This window comes from Macaca nemestrina, chromosome X (genome assembly GCF_043159975.1).
Source record: "Macaca nemestrina isolate mMacNem1 chromosome X, mMacNem.hap1, whole genome shotgun sequence".
Taxonomy (NCBI): domain Eukaryota; kingdom Metazoa; phylum Chordata; class Mammalia; order Primates; family Cercopithecidae; genus Macaca; species Macaca nemestrina.
This window is the reverse complement of record NC_092145.1, coordinates 129,403,875-129,426,180: the sequence shown is the minus strand read 5'-3', so window position 1 is coordinate 129,426,180 and position 22,306 is coordinate 129,403,875. Positions and strand designations below refer to the sequence as shown.

Here is a 22,306-nt window from a genome sequence, read left to right as displayed (position 1 = left end):
CATGTTTTAGCAAGTTTTATATTAGAATCTTAGCTCCCTGGATACAGATAGCCCCAATGTCCTCTAGGATCTCTGGCAAAAGAGTGCTTTAGGGGCACAGACACTGTGCCAGCTTCAGGTATACATAGAATATGATAACGTATAAAGTCACCACAGTGATCAATTAAAAAAAATCTGGTTACAAGGAAATCTGTTTCCTGCTACTCCGGCTGCTGCTTCAGCTTCAGTAAAGACAAAATATAGTCTTCTCTCGTCCACTAATATGTAACCTAAGAGTTTCACAGTATTTGATCATTTATGAATGAGTGAGTTGGGGAGTTGGGAAGTATGGCTTGATAGATAATAGTGTAGCTCTTTTTGCAATCAATGCATGGTACAAACCAGTATTTAAGAACCCCTGGCTGGACGCGGTGGCTCATGCCTATAATCCCAGCACCTCGGGAGGCAGAGGTGGGTGGATCACTTGAGCTCAGGAGTTTGAGACCAGCCTGGGCAACATGGCAAAACCCTGTCCCTACAAAAAATACAAAAACTAGCTGGACATGGTGGTACACACCCATGGTCTCAGCTACTTGGAGGCTGAAGTGGGAGGATAACTGAGCCTGGGGAGGTTGGGGGTGCAGTTAGCCATGATTTTTCCACTGTACTCCAGCTTTGGTGACAGAGTGAGACCTTGTCTCAAAAATAAACAAACAAAAAAACAAAAAAGGCTGGGCCCAGTGGCTCACACCTCTAATCCCAGCACTTTCACAGGCCAAGGCAGGTGGATCACTTGCTTGAACTCAAGAGTTCAAGACCAGCCTGGGCAACGTGACGAAACTCAGTCTCTACAAAAAAAATACAAAAATTCACCGAGAGTGGTGCCACACACCTGTGGTCACAGCTACTCAGGAGGCTGAGATGAGAGGATCGCTTGAGCCCAGGAGGCAGCAGTGAGCTGAGATTATGCTACTGTCTCCAGCTTGGGAGACAGAGCAAGACCTTGTCTCAGAACAAAGAAAGAAAAAAACTCCTAATGGGGGTTATGCTGGGGTGGATGTTCACTGCCTTCAGGCCTACCAGGCCAGCAATTGAGGTTATATGTATTTTTTGTAGCCACTCTTTGCCCTGTTTCTGTATCAGTCAGATTTCTTAGTTGCAAACAACAGAACCCCTCTTGCTAGTTTAAGCTAGAAAAGAGATTTATTCAAGGCTACAGTCATCCCTGTATCCATGGTTTTGCTTTCTTGGTTTCAGTTGCCTGCAGTCAAATGTGGTCTGAAAATATTAAATTAAAAATTCCAGAAATAAACAAATCATAAGTTAAATTGCACACCATTCTGAGTAGCATGATGAAATCTCATGCAGTTCCACCTGGGACATAAATAATCAGTATACACACTGTGGAAACTACCCACCCAACTAGTTACTTAGAAGTGTCTCAGTTCTCAGATTAACTGTTGCAGTTGCTTGTGTTCAAGTCACCCTTATTTTACTTCATAATAGCCCCAAAGTGTGCAAGAGTAGTGATGCTGGCAGTTTGGATATGCCAAAGAGAAGCCACAAAGTGCTTCCTTTGAGTGAAAAGGTGAAACTTCTAGCTTAATAAGGAAAGAAAAAAAAATCCTATATACTGAGACTGCTAAAATCTATGATAAGAACAAATCTCCTATCTGTGAAATTCGGAGGAAGGAAAAGGAAATTCATGCTGGTTTCATTGTCGCACCTCAGACTGTAAAAGTTATCGCCACCGTGTGTGATAAGTGCTTAGTTAAGATGGAAGACGCATTAAATTTGTGGATAGAAGACATGATCAGAAATGTGTTTCATGCTAATTGTGGTTTCAGGCATATATTGGGGGGTCTTGGGATGTATTCACGTATGATAAGCAGATACTACTGTATTATAAAGTTCACATGCTCTCCACAGGGGCTGGAGTCCTTTAGCAGAACTGCTTCAGTGGGAATAATGTTGCCACTATTTCTTAGGACAGGCAACTCTGATCACATCATTAGACATTGGATGCAACTGCTAGGAACTCTGCTACTTGATGCTTCTAGAAACTGGGTGTATCGGTTGCTGCACACATCATAATGGAGTCCAGGCAGTGCCTGCTTCTTTGGGTTACATACTTTTGATTCAAACTCTGGCATAGGTGTGTCTCATTGGTAAAGGTTAGCATTCTATGTCTGTATCCTTGTGCCCTCTGCCTCCCTTAGCCTACAAACTCATCTCTTCTATTTTGAATTGGTTATTTGCACGGATGAGAGAGAGAGAAAGAGAGAGAGACACCATAAAACAAGGAGATCAAATTTTAGAAATTACAACAAAACCATTTTTACTTCTTTATCATCCCATCAGCAAGGCAATTTTAGATCTTTAAGTGCTTTTTACTAACCGTTGTACTTTCAGCTATTACTTTTGTTCCCAAGGAATGTATAAAACAGACATTCTTATCCTTAGAAAAAAACTGAGGTAGAGAAATTGCCAAGAATGACACCAAAGCCAGAAATCAAAGAAAAATATTGGTAACCTTTACTACTTCAGGAAAAAAACGATGTCCTTAATATGGCAAGATCTTTTACAAATCAATAAGAAAAATGTTAATACCACAGTAGACAAATGATCAGTGGATATGGGCAAGTAATCTACAAAAGAAGAAAGGCAAATGTTCAACAGCCTTATGAAAAGATACTCAATCTAGCTACTAATTAAAAATGCAAACGAAAATAACAAGTCATAATTTCCTCCCTTTCAGATTAGGAAACAGACCTAAGCCAATTTGGCAGTCCGGCCAATGTCAAGGTCCTTTAGTGAACATATTAAAGATGGATGGTAGCTATACATACTTGCCCGCACAACCTTGTTAGCAGATGGTTTATTGCTATTAGGCTATGTTCTTCAAATTCTTTCAAACATACAAAAATTTATTAGCAAGCAAGTACAAAAGAGCATAAAAGGCTTATTCTGTGGCAGATACTCCTCTCTTCCTGATCACATGACTGATCACACGACTGGCTGGTTTTGTAGGTGTGTCAGAGTAGCAGAGTCTTGTTGATGTGGCAGGACCAACAGGGCTCTAGAGCTGGAATACTGCTTTAGTGGAATTATATCCACTGGGCTGGAATTGTATCTTGTTTGTGTAAGGGTGGTAAAGCCTGTACAACATTCCTAGTGGGACACCTCCGTGAAACACCTCTGGTCTCACGAATGAAAATATTTCTTCTCATTACTAAGTGCTAGGTCATCATCTCTGGAGGTGTTGATTCTCAATTAGGGCCGATTAAATGATTTTTAAGTATTTCTAGATACTTCAAATGTAAACTCATGCTCAAACTCCTAACTCCACACAGAATTACCTTGGGCACATACAGACATGCTGTCAACATAATCTGAAATAAGTGGAAACGGTCATTGCACATTGGCACTTTTCTGAAATGCAGCTTGTCAATATGTATAACAATATCAAGTGAACATACTCTACAAATTAGTGATCCTACCTGGGGCATCTTATCCTAAGGAAGTAATTGAACACATTCAAAGATCTGTCCATGGATGTGTATGACTGTGTTGTTTTTAATAGTGCAAGATTGTAAACAATCAAAAGTTTGTTTATAGGATAATGACAAAGCAGGTCAGTGGTTCAAAGCAGGTTTGGTGACGGGAGTAGGGCCTGGGAATAGAAGGGATGAGATGGCAGGACTACAAAGGGCCAGAAAGGAACTTTTGAAGGGATAGATATATTCACTAATTTTGACTGTGGTGATCACTTTATGGGTGTATAGATATGTTAAAACCTTTCAAATTGTACATGTTAAATATGTGCAGTTTATTGTATGTCAACTATACCTTAAAGTTGTTTAAAATAATTCTGTCAGTAGATATTGGATAAATAGTAATAATGAGAAGAGTTATTGAGCACTTAATATGTGCATGATATTGTGTCGGGTGTTCTGCAAATACTGTCTTTCTCTTTTTTTTTTTTTCCTGCTCTGTCACCCAGGCTGGAGTGCAGTAGTGCGATTGCGGCTCACTGCGGTCTTGACCTCCTAGCTCAAGTGATCCCCACATCTCAGCCCCCTGAGTAGCTGGGACTATAGGTGCCTGCTACCACGCCTGGCTAATTTATTTTTTGTAGAGACGAGGTCTTCCTGTGTTGCCCAGGCTGGTCTCAAACTCCTGGGCTCAAGCAATCTACCCACCTCAGACTCCCGAAGTGCCGGGATTATAAGCGTGAGCCACCATGCCTGGCAGTATTGTCTCTTGATTCTCACCCTTACCCTTTGATTTTGGATTGTTATCCCTGTTTCTCACAGATGAGAAAACTGAGGTTTAAAGAATGTCTATGACCTGCCCAAAGTCTCAGTCAGAAAGTGGCTAAAGAGTAGGAGTCAACAAACAACAGCCCACTTGTCAAATCCAGTCTGCCACTTGTTTTTGTAAATAAAGTTGGACAGATATGACATCTGTAATCCCAGCACTTTGGGAGGGCGATTTGGGAGGATCACTTGAGACCAGGAGTTTGAGACCAGCCTGGGCAACATGGAAAAACCCTGTCTGCAAAAACACAAAAATTAGGCAGGCGTGGTGACACCCATGTTTAGTCCCAGCTACTTGGGAGGTTGAAGTGGGAGGATTATTTGAGCCAGGGAGGTCAAGCCTGCAGTGAGCTGTGATTGTGCCACTGCACTCCAGTCTGGCCAACAGAGCAAGACTCTGTCTCTAAAAATAAACAAAGAAATACATTTTATGGGAACATAGCCATGCACATTTGTTTACCTATTGTATATGTCTGCTATGACATACATCAGTAGAGTTGAGTAGTTTGTAATGGAAACCATGTGATGGTTAATTTTATATGTCAGCTTGGCCAGGCCTCGGTACCCATTCAGTTAAATATTATTCTAGATGTTTCTATGAAGATTTTTTTTTTTTTAGATGGGACTAACATTTAAATCACTAGACTTTAAGTAAAGCAGATTTTCCTCCGTAGAGTGGGTGGGCCTCCTCCAATCAGTTTAGCATCTTAAGGGAAAAAGACTGCTCTCCCAGAGAAAGAAGGAATTCTTCCAGCAAGATAGCCTTTAGAGTTGAACTGCAACTCTTCCCTGGGTCTCCAGTGTACTGGAATACCCTGTGAATTCTGAGCTTGCCAGCCTCCACAGTCACGTCAGCCAATTACTTAAACTAAATCAATCTCTCTCCATATCTATATCTATATCTGTATCTATATATCTTGTTGGTTCTATTCATCTGAAGAACCCTGGCTAATATAACCCACAAAACTTAAAATATTTATTATTTGGCCTTTTACAGATAAAGTTTTCTGATCTCTAGCCAAGAGCTGGAATCTGAATCCAGACAATTTGAATTTATAGCTTAAGTTCTCAGCCACTGCCCTACACTGCCTCATCGAACATCCAACTAGTGGAATACTCTGTAGCCATTAAAAGTTATGATAACAAACTACTGTGGTTTGAATATGTCTGCCAAATTTCATGTGTTGGAAACTTAATTCACAATGTGGTAGTATTGAAAAGTGGGGCCTCTAAGAGGTAATTGGATCATGAGGTCTCTGCCTTATAAATAGATCAGTTTATTCTTGGACTAATGGGTTATTATGGGAGTGGAACTGGTCGTTTTATAAGAGGAAGAGAGAACTGAACTAGCACATTAGCATGCTCAGCCTCCTTGCTGTGTGATGCTCTGTACAACCTTAGGTCTCTGTAGAGAGTCCCCACCAGCAAGAAGTCTCTCACCAGCCATAGTCTTTTGACCTGGGACTTCTCAGCTTCTATAACTGTAGGAAATAGCTTTTTCTTTATAAATTACCTAGTTTCAGATATCTGTTATAAGCAAAATAAAATGGATTAAGACAGGAAATTGGTGCAGAGAGTAGGGTGTGGCTATAAAGATACCTGAAAATGTGGAAGTGGCCTTGGAACTAGGCAATGGGCAGAGATTGGAAGAATTTGGAGGAGCAGGCCATAAAAATATTGTATTGCCATGAATGGCACATTGGGGGTGTGTATTAGTCCATTTTCACACTGCTATAATTTATAAAGGAAAGAGGTTTAATTGACACACGGTTCCGCATGACTGGGGAGACCTCAGGAAACTTAACAATCATGGCAGAGCATGAGGAGAAGCAAGCACTTTCTTCACAGGCTGGTAGAAGAGAGGGAGAGCAAGAGGGGAACTGCCAAACACTTTTAAACCATCAGATCTTGGGAGAACTCACTATCATGAGAATAGCATGGGGGAAACTGCCCCCATGATCCCATCACTTCCCACCAGGTCCTTCCCTGGACACATGGGACACAATATGAGATGAGATTTGTGTGGGGACACAGCCAAATCATATCAAGGTGATTCTGGTGAGGGCTCAGAAGAAGATAAAAACACGAGGGAAAGTTTATAACTTTTTAGAGATCGGTTAAGTAGTTGTGACCAAAATGCTGATAAAAATATGGACAGTAAAGGCCATTCTGATGATGAGGTCTCAGATGGAAATGAGGAGGAACTCACTGGACCCTGGAGCAAAGTGTGCGCACATTGTACCATAGCAAAGAACTAGGATGTGTTGGCTAGGGCTCTGTGGAAGTCTGAACTTAAAAATGATGACCTAGGGTATCTGGTGGAAGAAATTTCTAAGCAACAAAGTATTCAAAAAGTGATGTGATTACTTTTAACAGCTTAGACTCAGTGGTGGCAACAGAATGACCTAAAGGTGGAATGTATAATTAAAAGGGAGGCAAAGTGTATAAATTTGGAAATTTCAGAGCCTGGCCATGTGGTAGAGAATGAAAGAGCATTTTTAGGAGAGGAATCCAAAGGTGCAGCCCAGTGACTGCTTGCTAAAGAGATTAGCACAGATAAAAGGGAACCAGGTGCTAATACTCAGAACAATGGAAAAAAGGGCCCAGAAGGCATTTCAGTGGTCTTTAAGATTGCCTTTCCCATTATGAGGCCTATGAGGACAGAATGGTTTTGTGGTCAGGCGTGGGGTGCTGCCTCGGGATGCTGCTACTCATATCCTGGCCTCCCCAGAGAGCGCAAGTGGTAAGCCTTGATGGCTTTCCCATGGGGTTAAGTCTGCAGGGATCTAGAATGCAAGGGCCTTGGGGGCTTGGCGACTTCCACCTAGATTTCAAAGGATGTATCTGAAAGCCTAGAAGTCTAAGCAAAAGCTTGCAACAGGGGCAGAGCCACCACAGAGAGTACCCATGGGGGCACCACCTAGTAGAGCTGAGAGAGTAGAGCTGATGTGGGGACCCCAGAATTATAGAGCCACCTGGCAGTGTGCCACCTTAGCCTAGAAAAACTCTTTTGAGTTTGACTTCAACCTGAGAAAGCCACATGGGCTGCATCCAGCAAAGCTATGGGGACGGGGCTGCCCAAGGCCTTGGGATCCCAACTTTTGCCCCAGTGTGCCCAGGAAGCAGAACATGGACTAAGATTATTTTGGAGCTTTAAGATTTAATGTCTGCCCTGATGGGTTTCAGACTGAGGTGGGGCCTGTGCCTGTTACCCCTTTCTTTTGACTGATTTCTGCCTTTTGGAATGGGAATGTTTACCCAATGCTGGTACCACCAAAAAAACTAAGTTATTTACTTCTATGATAAATACCACTTCTATTTATCATAGAAGTAAATAACTTGTATTTTATTTTATTTTATTTTATTTTATTTTATAGGCTTATAGCTAGAAGGAACTTGAGTTTCAGATGAAACTTTGGACTTTGGATTTTTAAATTGGTGCTGGAACAAATTAAGACTTTGGGACTATTTGGATGAAATTATTGTATGTTGCATGTGAGAAGGACATGAGTTTTGGGGGACCAAGGGTGAAATGCTATGGTCTCAATATGGTTTGTTTGTCCTCACCAAAACTCATGTTGAAATTTGATCCCCAATGTGACAGTGTTGGGAGGTGTGGCCTAGTGGGAGGTGTTTGGGTTATGGAGGTGGATCCCTCATGAATAGCTTGCTGCTGTTCTCATGGTAATGAGTTATCACTCTCATGAGGCTGAATTAGTTTTTGCAGGAACAGATCAGTTCCCTTAAGGGTAGGTCGTTATAAAGCCAGGACACTTTGAAGGGTATCCTCTTTGTACATGTCCACTTCCTTTTTGACTTCAGCCATTTTGTGATGCAGCACAAAAGCCCTTGCTAGAAACCAGGACCATTGCCCTTGAACTTCTAAGCCTGCAGAGCCATGAGCTAAATAAACCTCTTTTCTTATAAATTACCCATTCTCAAGTATTTTTATAGCAACACAGAATAGACTAGGACACAAACTATATGTATTACTTTAGAAAAATGTTCAGAATGCATTGTTAAAGAAAGTGGGTTACACCTTCATTTCTGTCTTTATCACATTTATCTTAGAAAAAGTATGCATGGGGAAAGTTGTGGAAACATATACACTGAATATTTTAACCGCAGTTTTCTCCAGGCAGTGGATTATGGGTGATTTTTACTTTTCCTTTGTAAGTCTATGTATTTTCTGTATATTTCACAATGAGCATATAAATGGAAGGAGAAAAACAACAAAGAATTTTTTATTTTGAAAATAGAGAATGATTTGCTTTTTAAATACTGCCTGCATGTCAAAATGTCCAGGTCAATGCGGCTCCATCAAAATGCCCTTGATGACAAAACGGTGGCAGCCATGTAGTAGTCACGGCCTTCTCCTTGTGTCCTGCTAGTTCACTTTTCATGCAGCAGGCAGTCTGAGTGGTCTTTCAAAAGCACCCATCTGGTCTTGTTACTCATGTGCTTAAATTTTTTCAGTACGTTCCCATTTAAGGCCCAAATTGTTATCAGCATGGCAGACAGTGCCTTCTGAGAACTGCTTCCCCCTTTCTTAGTCCACCAAGAACTAGGAGTTCTTCCCACTCGTGTTCTAGCCACACTGATCTATCTGCAGTTCCTGAAAGGGCCCCGGTACTTATTTCAGTCTGATTAGAGTTCATTATTGCCACTGAAAGAAATAACTAGAAACTAGATCTAATCGTCTAATCTTTGTTTGTTTCTTTCTTTCTTTTAAGTGCCTATAATGGTGCTTACCACAGATTGGCAAAATATTTTCTGGATGAAAGATGAATAAATGTATGTAGTACAGAACCTCTGTCATGACTATTAATGAGTTTTCAGTGGCTAGAGAGATGCCATTGAAGTCTTGGAGCTGTTACTCTATGAACATTGTTCTTCAGTTGCATTTTGAGTTGGGTTGAATAGAGCAGCTAATAATAATATATAACATAATTTGAATACAAAAGTGTATTTTAAGTTCTTTTTCTCTATGTCAAGACTGGCTAGACATTTGCCAATACATTTCCTTTACCTGAGCACCCAGAAAGACTTTATTTCCTAGCCCTCCTTGAAGTTAGATTGGGAAATTGTGATTGAATTCTGGCTGATGAGAATTTGAACAGATATATGATCTGTCCCTTCCACGAGTCTACCTTCTGTGTAGTCTCATTTCTGGTCCGTGTGACTGGACTTGAAGGCCTCCAAAATGGTGGATTTGTAAGAATCAAGAAGCCTGGCTTCTGGGCAGTGAAGTGGATGAGAAATAAACCTTTGTTGGGTTTAGTGACTGAGATTTTGGTGTCTACTTGTTATTGTAGCAAAATCTAACTTCTCCTAACTACATCATCTTCCAAAGAAACTTTTATAACTCCACTTGGTTTTGAGTTGGGCAGGACTTATATGGTCACTTTAATTTGACACTTCAGAATGCATATTAGATATGCAGATAAGCATATTTCCTTATTCAGCTTCTTCATTTTGAATTTTCCAAACGATTTGAAAGAGAAACATGGAGTAAGATAATGACTATTCAGTAGAAAGCAAAAAATAGTACAGAACACAAATAACTAACAATTAGCATAACAATTCTTACTATAAATATGAATCTTTCATTTCTTCTCTATTTTTTCATAGTTTAGAAATCTGCTATGTTTAATAGAAAGTTCCAAATATGCTGCCTTTTTGATGAAGAAGGGTTGTACAAATCTGTCAGACACACAAATATATTATGTGCTTAATTTATTGATTAGTTTATGTAAGAATTAAATTCAACCAAAAAGTGACTAAGATCTACTACATATGTTTTGTTGTACAGCAGTGCTCTTTTTGGTTGGTATTCAGATGGGGATGTTGGTGGACTCAGGCTGCTTGTAGTAATGCATGTCTGTTAAATAATCTTTGCTAAATGTGACCAGAAATGTGGAATTTTTTATTGGCAATTATAATCCTTGGGCTGCGTATAACTTCATTAGACATCTGGCTGCCAATTCCATATAGTATCTTTTCATGATCATCATACGCTGCAGGGAGCGTTAATTTACTCTGAAGACCAGATTAATTGGAAAGGTCTTTTCCAAACAAAACTCATGAAAGAATATTAACATAGTGCTTGCAAATGTGATTATTTGATTCAGTGTAGGGATTTTCTCTTTAAAATTTTGCCTGATTTCTCCATATTTGATTAGGACACCCTCCTTGTGCTACTGCTTTAGCTTGTGTGAGTCATATATCATGACCTATGGCAAATATTTCTCATCTGTCTCCTCTAGCAGACTGTGAGGCACAAAACAGGACACACAGATCCCCTTTTAACTTAATATCCTAAGTGCGTGGCCTGAAGTAGAAACTGAGTGAATGCTTATTTACTGAATATTGACACGGTTGTTTAAACTGTTGTGATTTTATAATTAGAAAAACTGCTTAATACCTACTTTACAGTTATAATTTTTGATGACTTGTATATGTCACACATATATAAACAGATCAGGTTTTGTATCACTATGTCAGTTTTAGAATCATGGTACCATTTTAGGATGCCAAAACTTTTTCAGAGAAACATGGTAGGAGGCTAGGATATTGAGGAAAGACTTAAGGAAGAATCTATAATCACTTTAAAGGCACAGTTTTTGACCTGTGTTTAAGCAAAATGCCAGAATGGGGCATTGGTGCTACCTGTTGTGTAACATGGAGCAGAAGGTCCTATTATATGTGAAAAAGGCCAGGCTTAGACAAGCCATTCAGCTAAACAAGACAGCAAGACAAGCTAAAGGATTAGAGGAAGGCCGGGCGTGGTGGCTCATACCTGTAACCCAATGACTTTGAGAGGCCGAGGTGGGTGGATCACCTGAGGTCAGGAGTTCGAGACCAGCCTGGCCAACATGGTGAAACCCTCATCTCTACTAAAAATAAAAAAAATTAGCTGGGTGCAGTGGCAGATGCCTGTAATCCCAGCTACTCAGGAGGCTGAGACAAGAGAATTGCTTGAACCTGGGAGGTGGAAGTTGCAGTGAGCTGAGATCGTGCCATTGCACTCCAGCCTGGGTGACAGAGTGAGACCCTGCGTCCCCCCCCCCCAAAGAAAAAAAAAGATCAGAGGAAGGAAAGGTTGGTAATCAAGCCATTTTACATTCTTGTTTTAGCTTTTACCTTGCCCACATTGCTATCGTATAGGATCAGACTTGAAGGGGAATCTGTCCTTCTACAAAAACTTTCAGAGGAAGATGAATCTACTGCATTCAGAATTTAACCAGGGTGGTTGTTATTGAATTCTTTCTTGTATAGCATCCCAAATTCTTCAAGCTATGCTTTAAACTCCTTTTCTTTGATTGTCTCCTCAGTAGAACTGGAGAACAACTGGTAATCACCTTCAATGTAAGATGTTAAATCACCTCAGTTTTATTTTTTTCCCTTGTGTATGAAATTTCAGTTCTCTTATTTATTTCTTTTAGGGTCTTATTTCTTAAACAGCCATATCTCTTGACTCTCTGCTATAATGTCCCTGAGCTGTCTTATTCATCCTGGAGTTCTGAACACCACCCATAAAAAGAACATGACTAATGCCTAGGAAAGAAAAGTTAGAATATGAAATCCCCAAGTGTCATTTTCTTGTATACTTTATTGTCTCCTCCATAGTTCAGCCATTCACTCTGAAAACATCCTTTGTGCCAGGAGTCCTAGGTGCTATGGACTATAATGTAGTGAGCAAATTGACCCAAATCCCTACCCTCCCAAACTTTACATTCTAGTCAGAGGAGAGATAGATGATACACAAAATATACAAGTAAAGAATCATCGTATGCCAGCTGGTAATAAATGTGGTGTAGAATAATAGAGCTGGGACAGGGAAAGGTAGTGTTGGGAGCTGCAGTTCTAAATACTGGCTAGGAGAGATCTGACCGAGGTGTTTTGAGTAAAGACTTCAAGGAAATGAGGAAGCCAATGAAACAGGCAGCTAGGGTAGAGCATGCTGAGTGGAGAAAACAGCAAATGTGAAGGCTTTGAGGTCAGAACTGGCTGGTGTGTTAGAGAAACAATAAAGCATCAGGTACATGGATGGAGCAGAGTGAAGGAGAGGAAGGGTAGCAAGGAGGAAGACAGAGAGGTATGGGTCAGATCGTATAGGAACCCCTCAAACTCTAGAAGAACTTTGGCTTTTATTTTCGAATTTGAAGCCATTGGTTGATTTTAAGCCAACAAGTGACAAGACCTTATTATGCCTTCATAGGATCACCCTGGCTGCTGTGTTGAGGATAGACTGAAGGAAGGGTAGAAGTTGGGAGGCCAGCTAAATGCTATTGTGATGATTTGGCAGCACAGTGATTATGGTATCTCGGACCAGTGCAGTGAAAGTAGAGATGAGGACAAGTGGCCAGGTTCTCATCTGTTTTAAAGGGAGGGCCAAATTGAATTTGCTGATGCGATGGTTGTGGGTGTGAAAGAAAAGGAGTCAAGAGTATTTAAAGTTTTTGACCTGGGCAACTGGAAGGATAGGCTTGCCATGAACGGCTTGGGGAGAGAACATTTTAGATAGTGATGGGAGGTGGTGGCAGTGGGTTGATCAGGAGCTTGCTCTTAGATATGACAAGTTAGAGAAGACTTATTAGACCTTTAAGTGGAGTTGTTGAGGAAGCTGCTGGATCTCCAAGTCGGGAGTTCATGGGTGAAGTTCTGGTTAGAGATACAAATCGTGGAGTCATCATCATGTAGAAGGTATCTGTAGCCCTGAGACGGAATGAGACTACCAAGGTGGCAAGTGTAAACATAAATGAAAAGAGGTCCAAGAACTTAGCCTTAGGGAATACCAATGTTAAGAGGTCGGGGAATGGACTGTAAAAAATGTAAGCACATATGCATGAACAGTACACATAAGCATTTTGGTGGTAGCAACCATGAGTGAGTAAGCTTTGAAGAAGCAGGCTGTTTCGACTTAGGATGGAGGAAGGAAAGGATGCTGATGTGTGGAACATGACTGTTGCCATGAAACCTTGAAGAATAAGAATGCAGCAGTGAGCTGGGCGTGGCTCAGCTACTCAGGAGGCTGAGGCAGGAGGATGGGAGGATCCCTTGAACCCAGGAGTTTGAGTTCAACCTGGGCAACATAGTGAGACTTCATCTCTAAATGTTTTTTTTAAGCAGACCAACTTTTAGCAACAATGTATTGTATATTTAAAAGTAGCTAAGTGAGAACCTAAAATGTTCCCAGCACAAATCAATGATTACTTTAAGGTTCTGGACACACCAAATACCCTGACTTGATCATTACACATTCTATGCATATAACAAAATCTCACAGGTAGCCCCATGAAGATGTAAAATATTTGTATATCTTTTTTTTTTTTTAAACAATGCAGCAGTGAGTGAAGAAGGCTAGGCTCGCAGTTCCAAGCAGTTGGAAGGGGCAGTCTGGCTGTAGTAAGCAGCAGGATGGAGAGAGAGAGAGGTAGAATGGCTTAGGTTACTTCTTTGTTTCACAACTCTTTCTCAGTGAAACAAACAGCAATGTTTTAGACTGGATTCCCTCAAAGCAGCCTTTGAGATGGAGTATTCTCTGCAGAAGGTTTACTGGGGGCAGGGTGCTTATAACAGAGACACCTGAAGAAAGTGAGAAGGCAGGAAGGGCAGAGGAGAAGCTGAACTATGAAGTGATTACAACTAAGGCCTTGGTGGATTCCAGGCGGTGCTCCAGAGCTGGGATGGCCCTTCAGAATTGTCTCAAATTGAGGCAAGGGGACTGGGTTTTTGTTTTTCTACATCAGCCGGTATTGGCCCAGGCGATTTCCCTGTGACAGGTGGTGTTACCTTGGGCAAGACAGTTCTCTGTCTTGACAGTTCAGTGTCCTGAGAGGGACACAGCTGTGAGCCATCAGCAGCTGATATTCCCAGAAGCAAGGGTATGGATGCACTGTCTCTGAAGACAAGAGGGGATGTGGCTGGGGTGTATCTACAAGCTCAAAACACCAAGAGTCCAGATGTTACATTTAAATGAATGCAAATGAATGGGGATAGCTTCTTTCTCTACTGTCGAAAAATACTTCTTTATTTGCTGGCTTTTATATGATGGTCAATGTTTTCAGCTAGGGTAGTATCATTAAATTACTTCAGAGAAGTGACTGGAGGGCTGGACAAAATAGGAAAAGTATGCGAGAACTAATGCCGTTAAAATATCTCTAAGAGCTGGAGCTTGCCAGTTAGGGAGAGTATGAAAAGAACACAGCCTGTATTCAGGCAGTAAAGAGAATCAGCAATTTTCTACTGCTTCCCTAGGAGGCATTTGGAAATGTATTGAGGCAGGTTTGTCATCACAATGACTGGGAGAACTACAAAGTGAGGGACAGTTGTGCATAATGAAGAATTGTCCCAACCCAAATACCAACAACACTTCTATTGAGAAACAGTGTGTTTGAAAGATGTTGGGTACCTACTAACCAGGGCATTGAGAGTGAAAGGGTGCTATTAATAATGATGTCAAGACAACAGACGTAGCCATGAATGAAGCAGGCAAACTAGGACTTAGGGGAGTCCTGGTATAGGGGCTTGCAGCTACCCACACAGGTATAAAGGGGGAAATCAAACCCAGGAAAGCAGGGTGTGAAATCAATCATATCTGGAAAGTACAGGCTTAGAGTCCCCCACTTGTCTTATTGACTTTAAAAAGGGATTGAGTGATTATCCTTCTGTGGCATCAAAAGAGTTACTCAGTCCAGTCACAAATTTTTGGCTGATAAAAATTGTCAACATGCCCAGGATGCTTAATTTTAGTATGGGTAGGAATTGTTGAGCCAGTAACCTCAACTCTTGTTATGATGATAAAAGTATTCTCTTAGTGCAGAGTTTCCCAAATGTTTTCACATTGTGACACACAGATAAATTTATTATCAATTGAAGGGCATCCTTGAATAACCGCAGGAGGCTGAAGGCTACAGACTTCATGTGGCCACCCTCAAAACTATGAGATTCAAAGACTTTAGCACTCCTGGGTCACATTTTAAAACACACCTTATCAAATAAGTCTTGAAAGCCTAGGACGTTTTAAAATGAAACAAAGATGGTGGAGTAAACCTAACCCTTGGTTTTAATACTTTTATGTTGAATTTAGGCATAATCTGTGTTTGTTTAAAGTGCTTAAGATGTTTGTGGCAATTTGACATATTAGCAAATTGGGGAGATAAGTCTTAGGTTCCAATGTAAAATGTGTATTTTTACACATGTGATTTCAAAATGAATTTAAAAAGTTGGACTTAACTCATACAGTATATGATTGGAATGTTTCAGAGGAATTGAGATTCACTATATTTATATGTTTAATTTGTCTCGATATATGTGAGTTAGGTATGGTGGAGGTGCTGTTGGTTGGCGTTGGTCTTCCCTGTGAGATATTAGATAGGCTTGAAAATAAAGCGCATTAAGTGTATAGATACAGCTTAGAACAAAAAAATTCAGACTACTCAACATGGCTAAGTCTGCTCACTAAAAGTGACTGTTCTTACTTCATACAAATTGTCTACATTTATATATCTAAAAATAAAATTTCTAAGTTGAACCTAAAGATTTATGAAAAATTAGGTTTTGAAATGTATACCAAGTGGAGAAAGCTGGCAGACACCACCTTTACCAAATGATCAGTGTTAACAGCACCAAGAATGGGAATGTGCCTCCTGGTATCACATGCTGAGGACACATCATTGTTTGTGTAGTATTCCTGACAAAAATGCATACCCTGAATCTAGACCATGAGAACACATCAGACAAACCCAAATTGATGCACATCCTACAAAGTAACTGTCTTGTACTGTTAAAAATGTCAAGGTCTTTGAAGACAGAGAAAGGCAGAGACACTGTTCCGGATCAAAGGTGATTAAAGAGAGATGACAACTAAATGTCATGAAATCATGAATTAGATGCCAGACTAGGGAAAGATATATAATGATAAAAGACATCATTGGCACAATTGACAATATTTGGTTGAATATGGACTGTAGAGTAGATGATAGCTATATATAATTTTTTTATTTTGATAATTGTACTATGGTTATGCAAGAGAATGTCGTAGATATTAGGAAATGTACATGATGTATTTAAATGCAAGGAGGCATGATGTCTACAACTTTATTCTTAAAATGGCTCAGAAAAAACTATCATCTATTCAATGAGAGAACAGTAAAGTAAATGAAGCAAAATGTAAACAATTCATTAACCTGGGTAAAGGGTATATGTGGGTTCTTTGTACTGTTCTTGCAATTTTTCTTTTGTTTCAGTTTTTCTTGTTTGAATTATTTCAAAATAAACGTATGGAAGAGCTAAAATCCTGAATGTATATAAAATACACACATGTACATACACACATAAGTATGTACATATAACATTTAAACCTCAAGTTACTGTAGATCACCTTTTCTGTACACAAAAGCTACTCTCAGACATCCCCAAACTTTACACATTCACACAATATTGTTTATTGTGGAATGCTGGGCATGCTGCCACTCTTGTGTTGTCAGTTAAGTCCATGAGATCACAGTACACTGACGTGCAAGGGGCATTGAAGAGCATGTTTATAGTTCCTACTCCAATGGCTTTGCTACTGTGGGAAAGAATTTGATTCGTGTCCTTCCTACACTTAATTTGAAGGCAAAGTCTTTGCAAGTGTGCCAGTGCCTGCCTTTGTATTCATTCCACCATTAGAGCATTACAAATTAAGGGAAATCCCATCGCAGCTCTACAGAACACATCCATTAGTCTTGGTGCTTTCTCCCAAATGCACATTTTGCTTGCCGGTGCATAATCTGTGCCAGCTTGATCCATTTTAATTTTTAACTGAATTAATTCTGTCTCTTCTAGTGTGTGCCAAGTATGGAATGGAAAACCAAATGCCCTCCTCAGAATCATCCACACACGGTTGTCTTAGACGTGGTGAAGTGTTGAAGATTCCTCAGTTACATCCTTAAGTGTCACCAAAACAGCCAGTCTGGGTGTTTCAAACAAATGTAGGTTCGGGTAATGGTGGGAAGGATAAATGATTTGTTTATTTAAATAGGATGAAAATTTTTCTTGGTATATGTGGATGTCAAGGGCAGTGTTTCGATGTGGTAGTCACTTGGGTGAGCATCATCACCCTACTCTCAAAAAATTAGCAAGTGATTCACAGCAGAGATGCCACATCTACTAACATCATTTCTAATGAGATGGATCATCTCCTGTTATTTCCAAAATCACTAGGATAGGCTGCACCTAGTGGACTTATGTTATTCCTTTGGCTCACCAGTATCTGAACACTGTTGGGGGAACCCCTCCCAACCATGAACCTTGGGAATAGGTAAAGATAGCCTCTCCCTAAGAAGTGCTGACATTGCTACCCACTTTCTCAGCCTCCTTTGCAGCTAGGGCAAGAAAGAGAGCAGGGCAGGGGCAAAGGAGAGGTTCTCCCCGTGGTGGTGATTGACTATGGTAAGGGAGTCTTCCCTGGAACCAGTTCTGAGACATCGTTTTAGGTGTCTCTTACTACTCATGCATCCTCTTTACTACTCAGGCATCCTCTTAAGTCTGGTGACATTAACAAGAATAGAAGTGATATGAAATTCTCTTCGGAAGCAAAGTATGAATTGCAAACTGACTTAATATACTTGTCATTATTAAAACAAAAAACAAACAAACACAACAAACACTATGACTATCACTGCTCAAAATGTATCTCCCAATCTACAAATGCTTACTCCCTTTAACCCAGCAATCTCACTTCTAGGAAGTATCCCACAGATATATTTGTGCACAAATGAAATGATGTAATGAGAAATGTGCAATGTTGTTTGTTATAGCAAAAGACTGAAAACAGACTACATATCCCACCAAAGGGAATTGCTTAAATAAAATAAATAGCCTGTGAACATATAATGAAATATTATACAGCTATAAAAAAGAATGAGAAAGCATTTTATATATTTAAATGAAAGAAAGATTTCTTGAGTCCATATTTAAATTTAAACAAGTAAGGCACATAACTGGGTACAGAGAATGCTATATCCTGTGAAATAATAGGGGAAAAAAAAAGGAACATATATTTTAATTGCTTATATAATAATAAAGACACTTTGGAAGACTAAATAAGAAATTAATGTCTACTCAGGGCAATGAGGGTGATATGGGGGAAAGGGTAGTTGGGAGTCTTTTCACTGTCTTTCTAGATTATAGTTTTTTACTCATATGCATGTATTACCTATTTAAAAAGTAAATAACTAAATTAAAATAAAAACAAAGTACTGCAGTCCAATCAACACTTTTTTGTAACATAACTGCGTGCTTTATTGAGATACACAGTAAAGCAGTACTATAATACAATAGTAAGGCATATATTTGGTGAAGTCTGATATGTTGTGAAAATGCAGTAGAACTGAAGTTTAAAAAAATAATTAGTAAATGTTACAGTGTTGGTGTTAAAACACAATATATTATGATACTCAAGTAAGAACTCAGTACCTGAAAACAATGACAAAACATGCCATGTGATGTTTATGCTTCAGTTACATTATGATTTACAGTTTAATACTTGGTGGTTATAAACAACACAACACAACACGAAATAATGTCCAAATTATGCTTAAAATGCAGCAATAAAGCTCTCAATTTTTATTCAAATATTATGACAGACTCACTCCAGAACTAATGTCTAAAAGAAAAAACAAAAAGATTAAAACAGAATTATGCACTCTATTTACCTCTGATTTTAGAATGAAACTTAAACTTCTTAGTAGGATGTAAAGTAACCCCTTGTTTTAAATCTTAGTTTGTTTTAGAAGTCCTTGGGTAAAGAAAAGGTCCAGCGTCACATAAAGGAAAAAAATGCAAGACAAAAACCAAATCTTCATGTAATATGTTACCTTGGAGCTTTGGGTTTTCTTTTGAAAATTATAAAGGAAAAAGAAAATCACGCAATAGACAAGTGGTGAAGCTGTGAACTCAGGTGTGCATGATTATCAGGAACACCCCAAAACCAAAGTGAGGTAGAAATAGCATGAGAAGCCGTGTTTGATGTTAATTATTATTAATAAAATAATGGACAAAACCCACTCTCCAAAAGCTAATTACACTTGATGTCAGAGGTAACAGATTTGCAAAATTATAGGTCACATGGTGATGTCTATTGAATGAATGATTTAAAAATCAAAGAGGAATAAAATGGCATGAAAGAGTAAAGCTTTTTCCTACCAGTCCTTAGCTTTTCCTCTTGAGCTTTTCTCCAATTTTTGAGCAGTGTTTGTTTGTTTGTTTGTTTGTTTAAATATTTAACCTGTCTAACCCCCCAAGAAGGGTTTGGAGTAGCTTTTACTTTTGTAACATTTGAATCAATTTGCCTTCTTACTTACAAACCCGTGTGGAATTACTCGCAGATAAATGCAAAGGAGGGAAACACAGTTCATAGGCTTCTGGGTTGATACTTGTCAGTATCACAAATGTAATGGGGCTACTGTCTTACACCTTTTCCCAAAGTTTATTTTAAATTGTCTTGTGGCATTTGAAAACTCATCCGGCATGGGAAAATAGAGCTAAAAAAACAGCAACAAAAACAAAACCACCCACTTCCTTTTGACTGTGAGAAGAGGGCATAATAATTTAGTTGTAATTAATTAATTACAGAGAACTTTATGTATTATGAACAGTCATCCAGTCCTTCAGTTAAAGAAAGAGTGGCCTATGCCTTCACAGGGATGGGCTGGGAATCCATAGCCCTCCAGCCCTGTCATCATCCTGCTACTGCTTGGGAGTGAAAAATACCTTTGGATGCTCAGAAGGTCAGAATACCTCCTGATTTCCACTGAAGCATCATTAAATCTAAATCGTGGCGTTGCCAGCAGCAGGAAGCCGAATATATCAATCAACCAACCGATTACTCTGATATAATAAGTCCTGTGTATTCATTCACATGTTCCCTTTAAAAAAATTCAATACTCTAGTTGTCAGTGGAAAGTTTAAAATGAGGAACATCTGGAGGTGTAGACAATGTTTTAGTCTGGTAGTTTCCTCCTGGCTTCCCGCTCCAGGGAAAAATCCATTCTAGACCAAGCAGGTAAGCCTGGATGACTAGAATTAATTTCTTTCTATTAGGAAGAAGTGACACGAACATTTAAAAAATGGAAAAAGTCTATAGAAATTCATATCTATCTATATAACTATAGTATTTATATACTTATAGACATATAGATATATAAAATGAAAACTCACAGCCCGCCCCACTCAGTTGATAATTCTCAAATGAGCAGTGTGAAGTAGTCATTTGGTGGTGTTAGAGGAAGTCCTATCTATCTTTAATATGCAAACAACGAAAAAGCCATGAATTTCATATGGATATCACACCAAAGGATGCAAAACAATGCGCTGCCTCAAAGTTGTGTGTGTGTATGTTTGTGTGTGTGTGTGTATGTGTGTGTGTTTGTTTTTAGGGGTTTTTATAAACAACTTTTTTTTATAAAGCACACTTTAGTTTACAATCTTTCTTTATAACTGTTATAAATTTTTAAACAACCCAAAATGCGTTCCATATAAAGAAATGGCAAGTTATTTAGCTATCAAGATTTTACATGTAGTTTTCTTATAACTTTTTTGTACAATTGCATAGACGTGTAAAACCTGCCATTGTTAACAAAACAATAACAGACTTAGAAACTACTGAAATCTACAGTATAGTACCACTACCCTTCACAAAAATATAGATTTATTTCTTGTAAACTCTTACTGTCTAATCCTCTTTGTTGTATGAATATTATAAAAACCATGCGGGAATCAGGAGTTGTAAAACATTTATTCTGCTCCTTCTTCATCTGTCATGACTGATACTAAGGACTCCATCGCTCTGCCCAAATCATCTGCCATGTGGAAAAGACTTCCTACATTGTGTCCTGGAAAACAAAGAGAAAGACAGACAGACTTTACAACAGGTGCAGATAGCATCACTCTGTTTCTTTGCCATTTGGGAAATCATTCCCCATTTCTGGGTGAAGACAACACAGAAGCTGCATCGAGGGTATACACAACAAGGTTTGATTTTCACCAGTTTCCAGGAAGAAGCAAAGCCTTGTTAATGAAGCCATTACACGTTGTTTGTTAGTATCAGCTTAATGTTGGAGCAGGCTACTGGTGTTTAAATGGAAAAATGTCAGGCTACACTCATGTTCCCAATGTAAATATATATCAAAAGAATTCCACAGATAAGCACAAGATTTCTATCAGAACAGGAATATTCCGTGATGGGATACATCTTTTCCACCTTGACTATGAGTGATTACTCTCTCTACTTGTACTAATGTTTTTTTACTATCAAACCACCATCACCACCTCTGTCACCCGCACAACTACCACACCATTACCTCCAATATCACCCCCATCACACGAAATTTTCATTTCATTTCAGAGCTGAAATTTTCCTTTCAAAGCTGAAATTTTCCTTTCAAAGCTGTTTCAGGCTGTTGGCTTGCTTCTGAGGCTATGGTGGAGGTGGCTATTTTCTCTCTGCTTTTACTTGGGTTGAAAAATAAACTCTTGAATTGACCTTTTGGTGCACTATTAACATTTGAATTAGGACACCTCAGAATAAAAATTACTTCCTATTCCAAATTACTCTAGAGCCTAATTATAAGGTGACCAACATATATTGTATGCATTTGGGTATTCTGTGAATCCATCTTAGATCTCCTCCTAAATGAGGGTTAACTAACTATCACAATAGCCTTTTAATAAGAATCTCCCAGCATGGAAAAAAAGAACAGCATAATGTCCCTGGGTACTTTGTAGCAAAATTCAGATTTACAGTAAGATAGATAATCTGAGACATACTTTATGGCTTGCCTTTTCATCTATGTCCCATAGTTTTATATGGCTAATTTTAATTATTGCACATTGGTAAATCCTTCCACTATTCAAGTATTGTCTTTGGAACTGAAATGCTTTACTAGGCTATTACTACCTTGCCATGAATCAACTTTACAGATTCCCATAATAATTGTTAAAATCCCAATTAAAAATTAAAG

The 22,306-nt window shown here is 39.2% G+C and overlaps 1 protein-coding gene across 17 annotated transcripts in view; it reads right to left on the bottom strand.

Moving 5' to 3' along the window:
- Positions 1–20,681: 20,681 nt before the first annotated feature.
- Positions 20,682–22,306, bottom strand: part of LOC105490348 (dystrophin) — a 2,266,916-nt gene continuing 2,265,291 nt past the window's right edge. For all 17 annotated transcript variants that reach the window (XM_071089080.1, XM_071089088.1, XM_071089087.1 and 14 more), the window contains one exon: positions 20,682–21,178. In XM_071089080.1, the coding sequence (XP_070945181.1) occupies positions 21,081–21,178 (98 nt within the window). In that variant the 3' untranslated portion in view covers positions 20,682–21,080. The remainder of the gene's footprint in view (positions 21,179–22,306) is intronic.